The sequence below is a fragment of the Scyliorhinus canicula genome, chromosome 19 (genome assembly GCF_902713615.1).
Source record: "Scyliorhinus canicula chromosome 19, sScyCan1.1, whole genome shotgun sequence".
NCBI classification, from domain to species: Eukaryota; Metazoa; Chordata; class Chondrichthyes; order Carcharhiniformes; family Scyliorhinidae; genus Scyliorhinus; species Scyliorhinus canicula.
Window position 1 is genome coordinate 95,981,877 of NC_052164.1, and position 18,740 is coordinate 96,000,616.

Sequence of the window (18,740 nt, forward strand, 5' to 3'; positions counted from 1 at the left end):
AGCCGCATGGCATCAGAATAGAACGTTAAATGTCTCAGAGTGCCAAATACAGGGGGGAACTCTGCCTCTTGCCACCTGTACACCAAGAAATCCCTGCCCACAACATTTTCTGCATTAATGAGAACTCATTCATCGGCAGCAAAGCTCCCATTTCCTGATATATGTGACCAGCATGCCTGCCAGTCGCAAGCTCCCATACAACTGACCCCGTACTCCTTTTAGCTACAGCCTCATCCCTTCCAATTAGAGAGTCCTGTCTCTGCTCTCTGTCGTCAGGTCTCTCAGTGAGACTGATTATGGTTTGCATCAGTAACATAGTGACTCCCACCCCATTTCAGAAACTGGCGAGGGATTGAGGTCGCAATCTCTCAAAAGAGAACAAGCACTGCTATTTGGCTTTATAATGAAACTGAGTAGCAAGCACACATTTGTCTGGAGAACTATTATTACCTGACAATGTTCAGAAGCTGTTGCAGAATGACAACGTCAAATGAGTGATGCATCACATCAGCTTAAGCTGCCAGAATACTTTGGCAATCAGCATCCTGGTCTGCTATCACGTTGAGCCTCCCACTAACTCTTGCTCCTAGCAACCTCAAGCTCAGTAATCTCAACCCTGCAATGTCGAGACTGGGCCTGTAAACCTTGCCTAGATATCTTTAAATACATTTCAGGAGTAGGATGAGGGGCCCATCGCTCCCTCCAGTTCCAGCTTTCACAATTTAGGATTTTGGTGAACGGTGTTGCCACTGGAACAGAGTGCGAGGAAAGCAAGCCCGCCCCGAATCGGCGGAACGTTAAACTCTGCCTGCCCCCACAACCTCAGACATGAGCAAACCCACAACGCCAGCGCCAGATGTCCATTTCGCCGCATCTTTGTGACATTTCTGAGTCAAATTCTCATTGAGTTCCGAATGATGAAAACTATATTTGTCCAAATCCTGCTGGAAACTGGGATGAGCTGACCCAAACGTAGTTTACACAGGAACCTGACAGTCTGAAGCTTTCATCTGAGAAGGTTGCGGATTTGAAATGGTCCGAATAGTAGGTTTGCCGAATCTGGCCATATTCCTGGAGGTGTCCATCGTTATATTACTTGAAGTAATATATGTTACGCATTTGTTTATGCCGAGAAGTTCTTCAACTTGATGATGATGAATACTCAAAGTCATCCCGTGACAACAAGTAACTAATCCTCCCCGTGTGTGCGTGGGTTTCCTCTGGGTGCTCCAGTTTCCTCCCACAGTCCAAAGATGTGCGGGTTAGGTGGATTGGCCATGATAAATTGCCCTGAGTGTCCGAAATTGCCCCTAGCGTTGGGTGGGGTTACTGGGTTGTGGGGATAGGGTGGAGGTGTTGACCTTGGGTAGGGTGCTCTTTCCAAGAGCCGGTGCAGACTTGATGGGCCGAATGGCCTCCTTCTGCACTGTAAATTCTATGATCTAATCAATTAACTTGTGAGTTTGATTCTTTAATACTTTTACTCGCTATAAAATTAAACAAGATAGAATTATATTAAACTATAAATAATATGCTTGCACTCTGAGCTAACTCCACACTTCTGTTCTCTAGTCGCAACACACCTGAAGAGAGCGGGAAAACGGATTGAGCTTGTATTTATACCCCCTGTTCGTGTTGCCCTCTCGTGACCATTTGACTGTACTGACTACACATCAATCCTTTATATATAGACATATACAGAGATCACTACATCCATGACCTCCTGTCTCCTACTGTCCTGTGACTACACTCTCATTGTGTCATCCTCACAATTCACCCACTTCTCTTCCAACTGAAAACAGAACAGACCTTTCATTACCAGGTCGAAATATTCTTGACCATCAGTCGAAGCGCCCTTTTACTCCTCCAGTATTTTTTACAAATAGTAAACAAAAGAGCTCAAAGGAAATTAAGGGAAAACATTTTTTTTTCACCTCTCCAACGATTTTCCTGCTAGATTGCTGGGAGCAACGCAGGTTTCTGGAGTCTCCAGGGCAACTTTGGAAAGTTAGGGCAGCACGGCCTAGTGGTTAGCACAACCGCCTCACGCCGCTGAGGTCCCAGGTTCGATCCCGGCTCTGGGTCACTGTCCGTGTGGAGTTTGTACATTCTCCCCGTGTCTGCGTGGGTTTCGCCCCCACAACACAAAAAAATGTGCAGAGTAGGTGGATTGGCCATGCTAAATTGCCCCTTAATTGGAAAAAATAATTGGGTAATCTAAATTTAAAAAAAAAAACTTTGGAAAGTTGGCAACCCTACCAAGAGTTAAAAGGATATCCAACCCCTTCAGAACTGCCTTTCAATGCATTGATCAGGTCACAGAGACTGTTGCTCTGTCCATTTATAATTTTTATTTTAATTTGCCCCAGGATGTTGCCTGGAATGGAGAGTAGGTCTTATGAGGAAAGGTTGAGGGTGCACGGCCTTTTCTCATTAGACCAGAGAAGGATGAGGATCGACTTGATAGAAGTTTATAAGATGATCAGGGGAATAGATAGAGTAGACAGTCAGAGACTTTTTCCCCGGGTGGAACAAACCATTACAAGGGGACATAAATTTAAGGTGAATGGTGGAAGATATAGGGGGGGGTGTCAGAGGTTGGTTCTTTACCCAGAGAGTAGTGGGGGCATGGAATGCACTGCCTGTGGAAGTAGTTGAGTCGGAAACATTAGGGACCTTCAAGCGGCTATTGGATAGGTACATGGATTATGGTAGAATGATGGGGTGTAGATTAATTTGTTCTTAATCTAGGACAAAAGTTCGGCACAACATTGTGGGCCGAAGGGCCTGTTCTGTGCTGTATTTTTCTATGTTCTATGTAACTAGCTGAATTGAAACTACAAATGTACTAGGGCTCATCTCTCACTCAGAAGTCTGGCATGCTGCGGAATGTGCTTCGCTGGATTGGAAATGGGAGGCCTCGGATCACTCAGCCATTCCGAGGAACACTCATTATAACAAATTGTACTTGTAGACCATCATTATGACAGCAAAACATCCCGAAGCACCTCGCAAGATGTGATGCAAATGAAGTAATTTGTGAGGAAGAGCCGTGTGGGTATGTTTCCAGACGTTGCTTGATCCCTGGTGGAAAGCTGAGGGCTAATAATTGACGTACCCTGAAACATTGGACTGGATTCAGACAAGCAGGTGGAGCAGCCGATCACATGCTGGCTGGCGAGGCAACGCTGAAACAAAAAGGGAGTCGGGAGCAGCACTGGTGGGGGTTCAAAAACTAATTAGAGAGAGGCTGCCGGGGAAGCCCGACAAATTCTAACCAGCACGAGGAAAACGGCAAGAAAGGCCAGGCACCTTGTAACAGTGACACCGCGCTTTCCAGGGCTTGTGATCATTAGCAGCTAGAGGCTCTCATTACTCCCTCGCCTTGCTGGGGATGGAAGTAACAACCGCAGAGCTGGTAATGACCACGAGTGCCTCGGAAAACAATGTCAGCCGGCATGTTCGAGTGCCCCGCCAGTGACCCCGGCACTTGATTAACTGACACCGCAGTCTTCAGGCACACACTTGAGAACTTAATTTAAATGACTTAAAATATCACCATTGTTGATTAACCTGTAAGCCGGTGGAATCTTGGCATTTTGAAAAGTCGGAGCTTCATTGCCTCGTGTTCCACAGGCCAAGAGTCTCTAAAGGGCTAATTCCTGCCCAGCAACAATCATTGCAAGAAGCATTTTGGGATGTTTCAATGTAATAAGTCACTAATGCAGATGTACACACATACATTTTAATGAGGCTGGAAGGAGAATATGAGACAAGGAGTTCAAAACAACATTATAGATTTCTGAATAAATTAATTTCAATTCATGTATTTAGAGTAGAGTGAATGCCCTTAAAGAATTATGACATTGAATTGTCAATTGAGGTTAATTGTGAACTTAAACAGTGTAAAATATGGTACGAAATATCCCCATTTGTCCCATCAGCTTAAATCTTCTGCATATCAGGTATAACTTGTCCAACCATCTACTTCATCTAATTTATTTAATCTCTGTGGTGAATCACAGTAGCGTAATTCACACTGTGTTACACATGTTGTACTATGTCTCTGTAAGCTCGGCACACGAGCAGTTGCGCTGCTCTGCCACTAGGGGGAGATGCACTGGGAGTGTACGGGGGTTTGTACTGGGCTCCACCCCTGGCTCCACCCACGGCTCCTCCCCCTAACCGGAAGTATAAAGGTTGATGCTGAGAGCCTGCCCGCCAGTTCATCTGGAGTTCATCTTGTCACAGGCAGGCTCTGTTGCAAGACGATTAAAACCACTGTTGTTCACTTCTAACCACGTGTCACGTGAATTGATGGTCTCATCAATCTCCGGAGGGAGATTCCTGTAATCATGCTATAAGGTATTGGGATCAGCACTGCTGCCTCATGGCGCCAAGGACCCAGGTTTAATTCTGGCCTCGGGTGACTGTGTGGCGTTTGCTCCCTAACAGCACTGTGGGTGTACCTACACCTCATGGACTGCATCAGATTGAATAGGTGGCTCGCCCCACACTTTCTCAACGGCAACTAGGGATGGGCAACAAACAGTGACCAAGCCAGTGATGCCCACATTCCGTAAAAGAACAAAAACAAAAGGCTCTCTGGGTTCAAGTCCCACCCTCGAGCTGGGACTTTCCAACTCACCGCCGTGGGATTTCCATTGTCCGTCAGCGAGACCTTCTGTTCCCGCCCAGGTCTGTGGGCTTTTGCGTGGCTTACCTGCCCCTCCGCCGGGGATCCCACTGTGAGGGGTTGATTCCAGCTGGCCCGGAGAATCCCACCGCCAGGAATGGCTGGAAAATCGGGTCCTCGGACTTGAGCGCACACTCTGGATTAAGGCTTCAGTGTGAGAACTTGTGTAATTTGTTCCAAATGAGCCGCGCTTTTAGGGAATGGAAGGCTGTGCTTCCGGAGCGTTCTCGTTCTTGTTAAAACAGATAAAGGCCGAAATTTCAAATTGTAAAGAGCTGGATAGAGTGGTACGCAGAGCCATTTCCAGTGACTGAGGGGTCTCGAGACAGGATGAATGTCACATAATGGGCGGGATTCTCCATGACCTCATCGCGGGTTTCTCAGCGACGCGCCGTTCACTGGCAACAGGATTCTAGACTCCTCCCCCCCCCCCCCCCCCCCACCCCCCCCCGCATGTCAATGGGATTTCCCATCGTAGCCACTCCATGCCGCCGGGAAACCCGCTGGCGGGGGTGTGCTGCCGGCGGGAAAAGAGAATCCCAAGGACGGAAAATTTCGGCCTACCTTACATATGATTTACGTTTCTTAATTGAGTGGGGGCGCGGTGCGGTGGGAACCTTTTTACGCAGAGCGTTGTGAAGCCGTGAACGATACTGCTGGTTAGTGACTGAGGGCGAGAGCACACCAACCTTTAAGAATACGTTAGAAATGTGGTTGAAGGAGAGAGCACATTGGACTGGAAATACTGCCTATGTAGGTGATAATCACCACACAGGCTGATTGGGCCAAACAGCCCATTCTTCTCACCATTCCCATGTATTTCTGTGCATTACTGAGGCAATGCTACAGTGGGAGGTGTTGACTTTCATACAGGACGAAAGACCCCATTTACCCTCATAGGTGGCTGACGGGGTGCCATTCGGAGCAAGAGAGCTCTCCCTGTTTTCCTAAGCACTGCTTTATCCCTTAGTCAATACAACCAGAATAGAGTATCCGGTCAATTATCTCATTGTTCTTTGTGGAATCTTGCTGTGCATAAATTGATTGCCTGTTGTACTTTCCAATATCCACTCCGCTTCAGTTGGCTGTGAGGTGTTTTGAGACAGCCTGCATTCGGGAAAACAATTTGTACGATTCCTTCCTTTTCCGATCATTGCCACGGTGCAAGCCAATGGCTGGTGGTCCTTCAACAATATGTCCGGCAGGTTTAATTCCCATCATGGCCTCACAGCCCTGGTTATATTTAGCAAGTACATGCACGAGTCACAATGTGCCAGGTGGGATCAAATATCAAACTTTTACCTGCCAGCTGCTGCAAGAATGACTATTCAGGATGGCCACCCAGCCAGAGACCAATGGCCCAATCAGGGGGTCCGGAGCTCAGTAGTGCCACCGTTGAGGCAGGCAAAGTTCCGACAACATGTAGGCTAAAATGTTTTTTTTTTAATTGCAGGGCTGAATGCAGGAGGACAAACCCTAGTAGGGATATCATTAGGGATGTGGGGGCTGACTTCCCTCCCTGTGAACATAGAATATAGAACATACAGTGCAGAAGGAGGCCATTCGGCCCATCGAGTCTGCACAGACCCACTTAAGCCCTCACTTCCACCCTATCCCCGTAACCCAATAACCCCTCCGAACCTTTTGGGACATTAAGGGAAATTTATCATGGCCAATCCACCTAACCTCACGTCTTTGGACTATGGGAGGAAACCGGAGCACCCGGAGGAAAGCCACGCAGACACGGGGAGAACGTGCAGACTCCGCACAGACACTGACCCAGCGGGGAATCAAACCTGGGATCCTGGCGCTGTGAAGCCACAGCGCTAACCACTTGTGCTACCGAGCTCCCCCCTCTTTGCTGAAAAACATCCTTCCCACTGGGAGGCCACCTCCATTCAACTGATGGTCTCCACCTGTGGCGCGGGGAAATGTTCCCTCAGCAAAATGCTGACGCCCTGGTAAAATGGCAGCTTCAAATTGACCTTAAATTGACTGCCCGCCTCCTTGGGGTAGACAGCCTGCCCGATCTCAGCCTCAGCACCAGCTAAATCCCCCAATGGCAGGATGTAGTTGGGGGATCCAGAATTTAAAAAACGCCCGCGACCTCCATCCCCCCCTCCTGGAGCTGGTAAAATTCTGCCCATTGAACTACATTCGGACAGCATCTTTAATTTGATAACCTGACACAAAGGTGCTTCACAGCAGACTGACTCACGGCAGAAATCAGAGGCCTGACTGACTGTCTGGTCAGGAAGAGGCTTTTGTACCCTGTTGGGAGGGTGGCAAGGTTCATTTATTAAAGCTCAGCACATGTGAACAGATCTATACAGGCACCAGGGCTTTGTGCTTCTTGTGGGTAATCAAATAAACAAAATCAACAAATTGAAGAATAAAGTAAAATGCAGCTCCTTAAAGTGGTGCAGCATCAAAGTAAATGGAATCTCAAAGGAAACATAAAAAATAAAATGTGTCTGCAGGGGGTCGATGAAACTCCCCAATTCTAGTGGTGCCCACTGGGCATGCAGGTTGGCGGGCGGGGGCACCATAACATTTTTAGAATTTAGAGTGCAGAAGGAGGCCATTCGGCCCATCGAGTCTGCACCGGCCCTTGGAAGGAGGACGCCACTTCAGCCCACACAGGAACCTTCAAAGTAAAACGCCAATGTTTTTACGCTGGCATGGGGGCATAGTCCCATTGTGGGAGAATCCAGCCCAGGGTTCCTTGTGAGAATTAAATTGGTTTATATTTTTCAGCATTAGCAATGGCCTATGACAGGCTCTAACTGTACAACAGCAGCAAACCATTTCAGAGCTCCCTGGATTTGGACTACCTTTCACTATTCCGAACAAGTCTGATTACTAACTTTTGAATCGGCTGCTGATCCGGTGACTCAAGCCTGGAAAGACCCCGAGACTTAACCAGAAGTAAACATAGAGGTGGACTATTATCATTAAATCCACGTATAGCCCAACAACAAAACGGCCACCTCTCTCTCGCTCTGTTTCCCCAGAATTCCTCGTCACATTTCATATTCTGCTGCTAGAGTTAATGCTAAAAACAAAGCGGCTTCAGGAAATGCAAGTGGGTCATTTTGATGCACCCTCAATCAGCACACAGCTTGTGACCATTCCTTTCCCCTTCCCACAAAAAAAGATGGTAGCTGCATGATACAGCGCATGATTTACTTAAATGCTGGGTCAGGTTACCAGACAAGGAATTTAAAGATTGGCTGGAAAGGGTATGCTGCCCCTGTACAGCACGGTAGCACAAGTGGTTAGCACTGCGGCTTCACAGCGCCAGGGTCCCAGGTTCGATTCCCTGCTGGGTCTCTGTCTATGCGGAGCTTGCATGTTCTCCCTGTGTCCGCGTGGGTTTCCTCCGGGTGCTCCGGTTTCCTCCCACAGTCCATAGACTTGCAGGTTAGGTGGATTGGCCATGATAAATTCCCCTTAGTGACCAAAAAAGGTTAGGAGGGGTTATTGGGTTACGGGGATAGGGTGGAAGTGAGGGTTTAAGTGGGTCAGTGTGGACTTGATGGGCTGAATGGCCTCCTCCTGCACTGTGTGTTCCATGTTCTACGTACATCACACTGACAGATCACCTGGCACTCACGTTTTTGAACCGCTATACTATTTTTCAACTATATTTGAAAGGACATTGTCACTTTCTTATTGCCTCCCTCTTGTTAAACCCCCTGACCTCAGAAGTTACAGCAATGTTGGAATTTTTGAAAGAAGAAATGGGCGCAGCCGAGGAGATCTCAGCCCTGTGATTGGCTGAACTTTTGTTTGCTGCCGCAGTACCTTTAGTATGCACACAAGATGCAAAGTCTTCCCAACAATTAACAAAGCGATTACAAGGTTATATTGACCCAATTCTCAAACTTCAGGTCGACCTGACAACGTGATAATGATTCTTAAAATTAAAGGCATACAAAATAGAATTGAAATATTCAAGACCATCTAGTTTTCTGGTTATATTAATATTTTAGAGGTATTTTTGTTGGTTTTGAAGGAATAAATGTTAAAATGAAAGATAACTGAATCTCTGTAGGTCAGAACATGTCAGGCCATTGAAGTATTTCCACATCAAAAGTCCTTTCACATGTTAGAGTTGGAAGGGCGAAAGTCATGGGTGGGATTTTCACGTTGGCGGGATCTTACCATCCCACCAACTGCGCACCCCCATGACGAGGGGACCCTGTTAACAACGGCTGGAACAGAAGATCCGGCCGCTGATTACTGACGATCAACTCTCCACAGCTGCAGAACATGCCGTGGAGGGGGAGGAAAATCCCATCCCATAAAAATAGTAGCTGAGCTTCAGTTAGTGGGGGAACTGCAGAGTACCAGTCTGCGGAAAATTGCCCTATCATTTTCAGAAATGTTAATTATTGATGTGGGTCCCAGAAACAAAAGTTTGGTTTTGAAAGTGAAGAGTTGATTAATGTAATTGGTTTGGAACATCCCATGTGAACATCTGGGCAGCGCGGTAGTGGATAGCACTGTGGCTGCACAGCGCTAGGGTCCCAGGTTCAATTCCCCGCTGGGTCACTGTCTGTATGGAGTCTGCACGCTCTCCCCGTGTCTGCGTGGGTTTCCTCCAGGTGCTCCGGTTTCCTCCCACAGTCCAAAGACGTGCAGGTTAGGTGGATTGGCCATGATAAATTGCCTTTAGTGACCAAAAAGGTTAGGAGGGGTTACTGGGTTACGGGGATAAGGTGGAAGTGAGGGCTTGAGTGGGTCGGCGCAGATCAATGGGCCGAATAGCCTCCTTCTGCACTATATGTTCTGTGTTCTATGTTCATGTATGCCGTGCTGCCATGGAATTGGTCGTAGGAAGCTATCTCTTTGTGGTGGGGTTTATCAGTGCAGTTTGCTTACAGAACCAAGCAATTCAGCTTGGAGAAGCCGATAGGTCTTGGGGGTTGGAGCCGAAAGCACCCAGGATGGTAGATGTAATTTCAGAAGGCAGAGGGAAAAGACTTGCCAACAGCTGTAGAGCTGGCAAATAGAGCTACTGGGAACCAGAGTGTTTCTAGTTTTCTTCTAAATCACTGTGCTGGACTTGTGAGCGAAGTTCAGGCTTGAGCTGAAAAGTCTCAGAACTTGCAACGAACCAGAGTTTGGAAGTTATCCCAAGAGAGTGGCTAACCTTTAAGAATCTGATAAGTAGCCAAAGGCTTTGAGAGAAAATTCATAGTGAAAAATAGGAGGTTCAGTTGAGAATTTCAGCATAAATGTGATTGTATTTTACTGTGCTTTGTGAAGTAAAATATAAGCAATAACCGAAGACAGTGTTTACTTGTAATGTTTGCTTCACTTGATTCTTACATAGTAAAATTCATTTATTTTAACTATGGAATTTTCAGGCCTCATTTGTTCAGCAAATCATTGGGTGTTTGAATTTCTCTTTAAATGTTAACGGTCTCTACACATATTGTAACAAGACAAATTATTTACCCATGTAATATGGGTTGACAATATTTCCCGTTAATATTCCAGAGGAATTAGAATAGAATAGCATCTCTTCCGTGCATAAGGAGGCCATCAGGCCCATCAAGTCTGCTCGGTCCCTCCCAAAGAGCACCCCACTCCCCTGCCCTATCCCCGCAACATTAGTTAACCTGCACATCCCTGGAGACTAAGGGGCATTTTTGCATGGCCAATCCACCTAACCTGCACATCTTTGGACTGTGGGAAGAAACCCACGCAGACACGGGGAGAACGTGCAAACTCCACACAGACAGTCGCCCAAGGCCGGAGTTGAACCCGGGTTCCTGGCGCTGTGAGGCATCAGTGCTAACCACTGTGCCGTCACATCGTATAATGGTCAACAATCCTCGGGTTTAAAGTCTATTTTTTGGTGAGGTCAATTTTGGGGTGAGGTCTGTGGGGGACTGGACCACCATTTACACTCTGTGCTGGCATCAAAATATATAGGCTCTGATATTTAAAGACAAGTTCCCTCTGCACACCCTCACCACCCTCCTCCCCACGCAACCTAATCTCAGAATATTTACTGCACAATTGTAGCTCTTCCATGTCCATTTTTGGCAAGGCTGACTTTAGTATTTGGGAAGCTGGAGGTGTTGCCGTGGACATCACCCACCATTCAGAACGTCAGTGAAACTGTGCAATCCTTCTCTGTACAGACATTCTTATGGTTAAATGAGCGAGGGGACATTCAACCCACCTGCCTATGCCAGATACAACCCCAGGTTTTAAAGGGAAAAACAGAGAGAAGGAGCTTTTTTTCATGATCCTCAGGATGACCTAAATGACTTACAACCAATGGAATACACACTGTTGTAATGGAGGTAAAGCAGGCAGCCAACTTGTGCACAGTAAGCTCCCAAAGTAGCAACATGTCAATTACCAGGTCATCCATTTTACTGGCGTTACATGAGGAATAAAATTTAAAAAAAAATTTAGAGTACCCAATTCATTTTTTCCAATTAAGGGGGCAATTTAGCGTGGCCAATCCACCTACCCCACACATCTTTGGGTTGTGGGGGCGAAACCCACGCAAACACGGGGAAAATCCACTCGGACAGTGACCCAGAGCCCTGATTGAACCTGGGACCTTGACCATGAGACAGCAGTGCTAACCACTGCGCCATCGTGCTGCCCCTGAGGAATAAATATCGGCCGGGACACTGGGGAGACTGGGGACATTGCGCTTCTCTGAAACAGCCACATGGGATTTTTGCATTCACCTAAGAGGAGAGACGTTTCATCCAAAAATCGACCTAATTCACAATGTCAGCCTAGAATTGTGCTCAAGCCCCTTGACTAGAACGTGACCCCAAAATCTTCTGACTCAGATACAAGAGTGCTCCCTCTCAGCCACAACTGATACCTTAAAGGGCATCTTGGAACTAAATGCTATCCAAGCCCTGCTCCGATCTTCCTCACTGCTCAAAAACATGCAGGACTTGATAGTACATCATTCTTTCACCCTTGGGACACAAGTTCAAGTCCACTCCGGTCATCTAGTTGAGAGTCTCCTGGCCTTAGCGAGCCTTTCTGGGATGGGTTTGATGGCATTCCTAGTCGGCATGTGTTCACAGTACACTCGACCATCCCACTCTCAACCATGAGGCTACGGACGGGAAATGAAAAGTGAATGTCGCATTGCTGAAGTAGCTGCCGTTCTTCAGAGGCTGGGCTTGAGCAGAGGGAGCTGTCGTTTACGTCTAATCACGTTATATCTAACATGGCAGAGCTCGGTGGGGAAGTGAATCACGTTCTATTCCTTGGAACTAACATCCATTATTGATGAGCATCAAGAAAAAGACCTCAAATCAGTTTAGCATTTGAGATATAAGCCATACCAAAGCAGGTAAATGGAGTTAAGACAATTCGTCAGCTATGCAGATAAAATTAAAATGGAATCTGCCTTTCGTTTGCACCAAACGATCAAACTCCTGGACATAAATCTTATAGCATAGCATGGAATTGAAGGCTTTCAAGATAATGATCATGAATGATCTTAATTCAATGGCGGAACAGGCTTGTGGGGGTCGAATGGTCTACTCCTGTTTCTCTATACCTGGGTTATCCACATTTACTGAGCAGGGAAAGAGGCGAAGCTAATCAGAAAACAACAGCATATAAACAAATGTTTTATTGCACACGGCGTCTTGAGTTTTTTTCATAGAAAAAAGGTATTAACACAAGCATTTGCAAATAGAAGCAGATTCTTTATGAGTGATCATTTTTTTTAAACAGTAAAATAGTCCCGCATGCAGTGGCTCCAAGGAATTTGCTTCGAAACAATTCACAACATCAGAAAAAAAAACCTCATCTGTGTCCTTTGTTCAAAACGATGTGAACTTTTTTTTTTGTTTTTCTTTTTTAAATAACATCACATTTTGATTTTTTTCTTGTTGTGCCCTGGTTGGCTTGCAGAGAAGAAAATAGTATTATTTATACAAAAAAGAGTTCCTTATGTACAAGAAATATCTTTATTACAAATTAGCGAGGGCGAGGGTGAAAAGGGGCTTTTTTTTTGTGTGCCTCACACCAGGGTGTAGGACTTTGAATAGGCGCCCGCTCCTTGCTTCTGTGACCTGCCCAGTCCGGCTGTACTCATTTCTAACAGCGAGTCTCTGGAGCCACCGATTTTGGAGTGCATGGCCAGCCGCGGTTCAGCCGGGGCGTTAGCAGCGGATGCGGTGGCGGCGGTCGTGTTGGCAGAAGCGGCGGCCGTGGAGCCTGACACGGTGAGAGTTCTCTGAGGTAATGTGGCCGTGGCATGCGGGTGGATGGGCGGCTTGCTGTTGGGGTCAAGGGTCATGTGGCGGCCTTGCGACTGATACGCCCTGGCGATGTTCCGGATGGAGGCTTCCCTCGGTGGCACCACAGGGCAAGGGTCGCGGATGTCCGATTTGCGGAAGAAGGCGTCTGATTTGACGTAGAGGGGAAGATTGCAATAATCACCTGCAAAATGGGCGCATTTAAAAAAATGATTGAAACAATTGCATAAAGCGAAGTTGAATTTACTTCAAAAGAAAAGTAGCTCTGTTTTAGTTCCTCCTGGATGACAACATAGGCCTAAAAATCTGTCTGGCAAGTATTGGTCAACGGCATTTGGAGGGAGCTACCCAACTCAGACAAAGGGGCACTTCACTTTGGTTTCTCTTCTCCTCAGACCACTGACGGGCACCTTCCTCCTTACGTTAAGTTTCAGCCTCAAAGTCTACTGCTGCCGCATCACATTAAAGACGTGATGTCTTCCCCCACTATTGTTACCCTGACCCCCACATTGAGATGAACACTGTGGTGATATCATCACTGCAAATACACAAGGGGTTAATGTAAATACACTACAACTAAGTAAGCACTAGAGGGAGCACCGGAGATGTCATGACATGCAGACATACAGCTAATGAACAAATAGAATAGGACACGACCAATGGGCAGTCAAGACACCCAGAGGTGATACTACCACAAGGGGGCATTACACAACCCATATATAAGGACAGGGCACACATGCTCTGTCTCTTTCAACAGGTGACACTTTGAGAGAAGGACAGGGGCAGATCAGAAGCATCACACCCACCACGTGGCTTAGAGTAGACTGGTTAGTTAGACTGAGTTACTATAGCAAGATTAGCAGGAGAGTCGAACTCATAGAGAACTGTGCTAATGGTTCAATAAATCACACTGAACTTACTTCAAAGTCTGGAGTATCTTTTGCTCAAAGCTGCATCGAGTTGCAGCCTGTGTTATCCCAGAGTACATAGCAGATCAAACACCTCTTGTTAAGCCAACGTGTCATGGCCCCATAGTCCCCTTTTACAGCTTTTCCCCAGCAAGCCAGTTATTAACCCAGACTGGTGGGATTGAGGAACCCACTATATCAAGGCCACAGATATGGTCCTGCCGCTTATTGCCACAGTGGCTTCTGTAGATTATGCCATTCAGCCCTGCCATGGCACCGAGGGGGGCACCTGCATTATTAAAAATTAAAATGCTGGATCTATTGGAAGAATGCTAAGGGTTAAAAAAAACTTAGTAAGAACTCAAGGAGCAGCCACAGAGCCACACGATGAGTCGAACCAGTCTGCCTATAAATGGGGTCATTATAAGTGATATATCACAGGTATTTAAGATTACGTGATAAAATGTTGTTTTGGGAGCTTTCGCTCGTAACTGTAACCATGGTGATACGAATTAATTATATTTAGTAGGAAGCACTGTCTCACAGGAATTTTTTTTTAGAAACAGTCTTTGTCAATTCTTGTGATCATCAAGATGAAGGATGTTAGCACTGTGGAACAACGCTTGACTATTATTTGCACAAAGTGCTAGCATCAAACACTCCCAAGGCAGCTACTGCATGGGGTGACATACAGAGTGAAGCTCCCTCTACACTGTCCCCATCAAACACTCCCATGACAGGTACAGCACGGGGTTAGATACAGAGTAAAGCTCCCTCTACACTGTCCCCATCAAATACTCCCAGGACAGGTACAGCACGGAGTTAGATATAGAGTAAAGCTCCCTCTACACTGTCTCCACTAAACACTCCCAGGACACGTACAACACGGGGTTAGATACAGAGTAAAGCTCCCTCTACACTGCCCCCTTCAAGCATTCCCAGGGCAGGTACAGCACAAAGTTAGACACAGAGTAAAATTTCCTTGACACAGTCTCCATCAAACATTCCCAGGGCAGGTACAGTACGGAGTTAGACACAGAGTAAAGTTCCCTCTACACTGTTCCATCAAACACTCCCAGGATAGGTACAGCACGGGGTTAGATACAGAGTAAAGCTCTTTCTACACTGTCCCCTTCAAACACTCCCAGGACAGGTAGAGCACGGGGTTAGATACAGAGTAAAGCTCTTTCTACACTGTCCCCTTCAAACACTCCCAGGACAGGTAGAGCATGAGGTGAGATACAGAGTAAAGCTCTTTCTACACTGCCCCCATCAAACAATCCCAGGACAGGTAGAGCATGAGGTTAGATACAGAATAAAGCTCTTTCTACACTGTCCCCTTCAAACGTTCCCAGGGCAGTTACAGCATGAAGTTAGACACAGAATAAAGTTCCCTCTACACTGTTCCCATCAAACACTCCCAGGACAGGTACAGCACGGGATTAGATATAGAGTGAAGCTCCCTCTGCCTTGTCCCCATTAAACATTCCCTGGGCAGTTACAGCATGTGCGATATACAGGGGTAATTCTACCCTGTCACACTAAACACTCCCAAGGGAAGTACAGCAAGGATTAGCTACCGAGTAAAGTTTCTGCTACACTGACCCTATCAAACTCTCAGATGAGGTACCTCATGGGATCAGATACAGATCCAAACCCTGTCTACACTAACTGGAGGACTGTGTCCAATTCTGGGCACTGCACCTTATGAAGGATGGGAGGGTGCAAAAAAGATTTACAAGAACAGTTCCAGGGATGAGGGACTGTTGATGGACTGGAGATCTGGGGTTGTTCTTCTTGGAGAAGATTGAGAGAAAATTCTTAAAAATTGCTCATAATCATGAAGAGTCTGGACAGGGTCGTTAGAGAGAAACATCTCCCTTGGGTAAAAGGATCGACAACCCAGAGGACATTGATTTAATGTAGAAGTGACAGTGACCAGAGGAAAAACGTTTTTATGCAGTAAGTGGCTTAGATCTGGAATGTGACACCTGAGAATCCTGGTAATCTGGGACTTTACCTTTACCTTACTTCCTGAGAGTTAGAGGCCAATACAATTGGGGCTTTAGAATAGAGATTGGGATAAGTGCCTGAAGAGAAATACATTGCAGGATTAAGGGGAAAGGTTGTGGGATTAGCTTCATTCTCTTACAGAGTTCTGGCACAGAGACAACAGGCTGAAGGGCCTCCTTCTGTGCTGTAACCATTCTATAATTGTCTGCTTTTATGATACACTCTTCCATTGAACACTGGCAGGTCAAATTAATCGGCAAATTCTATCTAACCTGCCTCAACAACATGCAACAGCCCCAGACTCAGAAAACTAGCCTGAGGATTATAGACACCCTTCGGCTCTCGCTGAGTCTCGATTCTAATTCAGTACTCAGTCTATACCAGAAAATACTGGAAATATTCAGCATGTTAGGCAGCATCTGTAGACAGGGAAACAGAGTTAATGTTTCAAGTTGAAGACCTTGTTGTATATTTTATACCTTGAGTCTAGGCAGAGATGTTTCTATGCGCGTAACAGGTTTCACTCAGTGCTTTGAAATGTCTACTCCATGTTTTGGCTCAGGGTTTCGGCTCGTTTTACAGCTTTCCTTACTTCACTGTGACTCCAAACCCAGACTTAACCAATCAAGAACTGTGAGCATCAATTGTAAACAGGCTCACCTAATCAAACAAGCCCTTTCAGCAGAGCTATTCAGCTTAAAAATCACAGACATAGGGCGGGATTCTGCGGGGCGGGCCACTCCGGCGCCGAGGAGTGGCATCAACCACTCCGTTGTCGGCCCGCCACAAGGTGCGGAATCCTCCAAACCTTCAGGGGCTAGGCCGGCGCCGGAGTGGTTTGCGCTGCACCGACCGGCGTGGAAGGGCTCGGCACCACGCCAACTGGCGCCGAAGGGCCTCCGCCATCCGGCGCGGGTTGACGCATGCGCGGGAGCGCCAGCGTGTGCTGGCATCATCCCAGCGCATGCGCAGGGGGGGGTTCATCTCCACGTCGGCCATCGCGGAGATCCACAGAAGCCGAAGCGGAGGAATAGAATGCCATCGGCCCACAGGCCCGCCCGTGGATCGGTGGGCCCCCATCGCGGGCCAGGCCACCGTGGTGTCCCGCCGATAAGTACCTGTTGTAATTTACGCCGGCGGGACCGACCTAAAACAGGTGGCCACTCGGCCCATCGCGGGCCGGAGACTCGCCGGGCGGCCGCTCGGAGAATCGCCGGGGGGGGGGGGGCGCTGCTAGCGGCCGCCGACCGACGCGGCGTGATTCCCGCCCCCGCCAAATCCCCGGCGCCGGAGAATTCGGCAGCTGGCGGGGGCGGGATTCACGCCACCCCTCCGATGATTCTCCGACCCGGCAGGGGGTCGGAGAATCCTGCCCCTAAAGTGCGAAGTCTGTTTCTCTTTTTACTTATGCTGCCTGATCTGCTGAGTATTTCCAGTGTATCATGTCTTTATTTCAGATCTCCAGTTTCCGCCATGTTCTGGTTCTCAATCATATAACCGCGCTTTTCAAATTCAAATTGCTTCACAGAAACCTGAGTGTACTATTTTAGAATTGTACCTGGGGTGCGTTGGATGCCACGGCTCTGGATATCCTTACCAGCTCTGTGGGCAATGGGCACAGCGACATTCTTCCCTCGGTCCACGTCTTGGGGCTGTGGGGGCGATGCCGTAAACCTGCAGATGCCAGCCTCCGAGGGGGTGCTCATGGAAGTCATGCTGTCAGCGTTCTCATTGGTCCCGGTGGTCATCTGATCAGAGGAGCTATCGGAGATGAAGCACTCGGTGATCTCGAACTTGGCGTGCTGCAGCTGCTCCTCCAGCTTGGCGTGTTCGTAAGCCCGCGCCAGCTCCTCGTACGTGGAGGAAGCACTCTCTGTGGAAACCATGCTGTTGCGGCCTTTATCTTTCAAGAGAAACCACAAGAGAGATGAATGTTGTGAGTAAAAGAACGGAATAAGGCACCTAACACTGCCTTGAGGGGTCAGTGACCAGAGCGCACAGGTTTAAGGCGATTGGCACAATGCCAGAGCTGAAAATAAGAGAAGATATTTTACATTCTCTACTGTTATGGTCTGGAATGCATGACCCGAAAGGGAAAATTCAATAGTAAACGTTCAACATGGAATTGAATTAAAATCTGGAAGGGGGGAACAATTTGAATGGCTCTTTCAAAGAGCGAACACATTCACGGTGGGCTGGATGGCCTGCTATGTGATGATATTTTCTGGCCAGGACTTTCCCCTCCCCCCTCCCCATTGGCATGTTTCCCTATGGTGGAGGCCAGCGGAACCTTTCCAACGCCACCGCAGCCAATGGCCATTTGCATCACTTGCCGCCTGTGCCGTCAGGGGTAACCGCCAGGCGGGAAGACCTGGAAAATCCCACCCCGTGTTTCGGACCATGTGCAGAATTTCAAGTCAATCGCAGCACTCAAGCGGAAAAATACGCTTGAAAAATAAAACTATTAAAGGGCCTGAGAGAAACAGCCGGGGAATAGGATTAAAGTAGAAATCCCCAGTACTGTTCAGCTTCCTTCTGCGCTGGAAGTTCTTGCATTCTGTACATTAAATTATTCATTTCTTCAATACGATGAAATATTTCCCTTAAACCCACAACAATGTTTTTCCTGCTGGATTTAATTTAGGAAATCCTAAATATTCACTGAAGCATGTAATGGAACCGAAGTTATCTCTCATTATACAGCACTCTTGTGAGTGAGTATTGGCTTGTTGGCCATTTATCCAGCACAGGCTTGACGGCTTGTGAAAGGGATCCAGATCTAACTGTGTTCAACAGCTATTTACGCTTCCTCTGCTCCTTCATAAACCCCTGGATTACTCAAGGATCTGACCGAACTTG

At 47.3% G+C, this 18,740-nt stretch overlaps 1 protein-coding gene across 1 annotated transcript in view; it reads right to left on the reverse strand.

Annotated features, from left to right (window-relative positions):
* Positions 1–12,314: 12,314 nt before the first annotated feature.
* The window catches only part of LOC119954158 (Down syndrome cell adhesion molecule-like protein 1 homolog), a 636,717-nt gene continuing 630,291 nt past the window's right edge, over positions 12,315–18,740 (reverse strand). Inside the window, exons 32-33 of the mRNA XM_038779115.1 lie at positions 17,440–17,784; positions 12,315–13,144 (exon numbers count right to left, since the gene is read on the reverse strand). Coding sequence (XP_038635043.1) covers positions 12,723–13,144; positions 17,440–17,784 — 767 coding nt within the window. The 3' untranslated portion in view covers positions 12,315–12,722. The remainder of the gene's footprint in view (positions 13,145–17,439; positions 17,785–18,740) is intronic.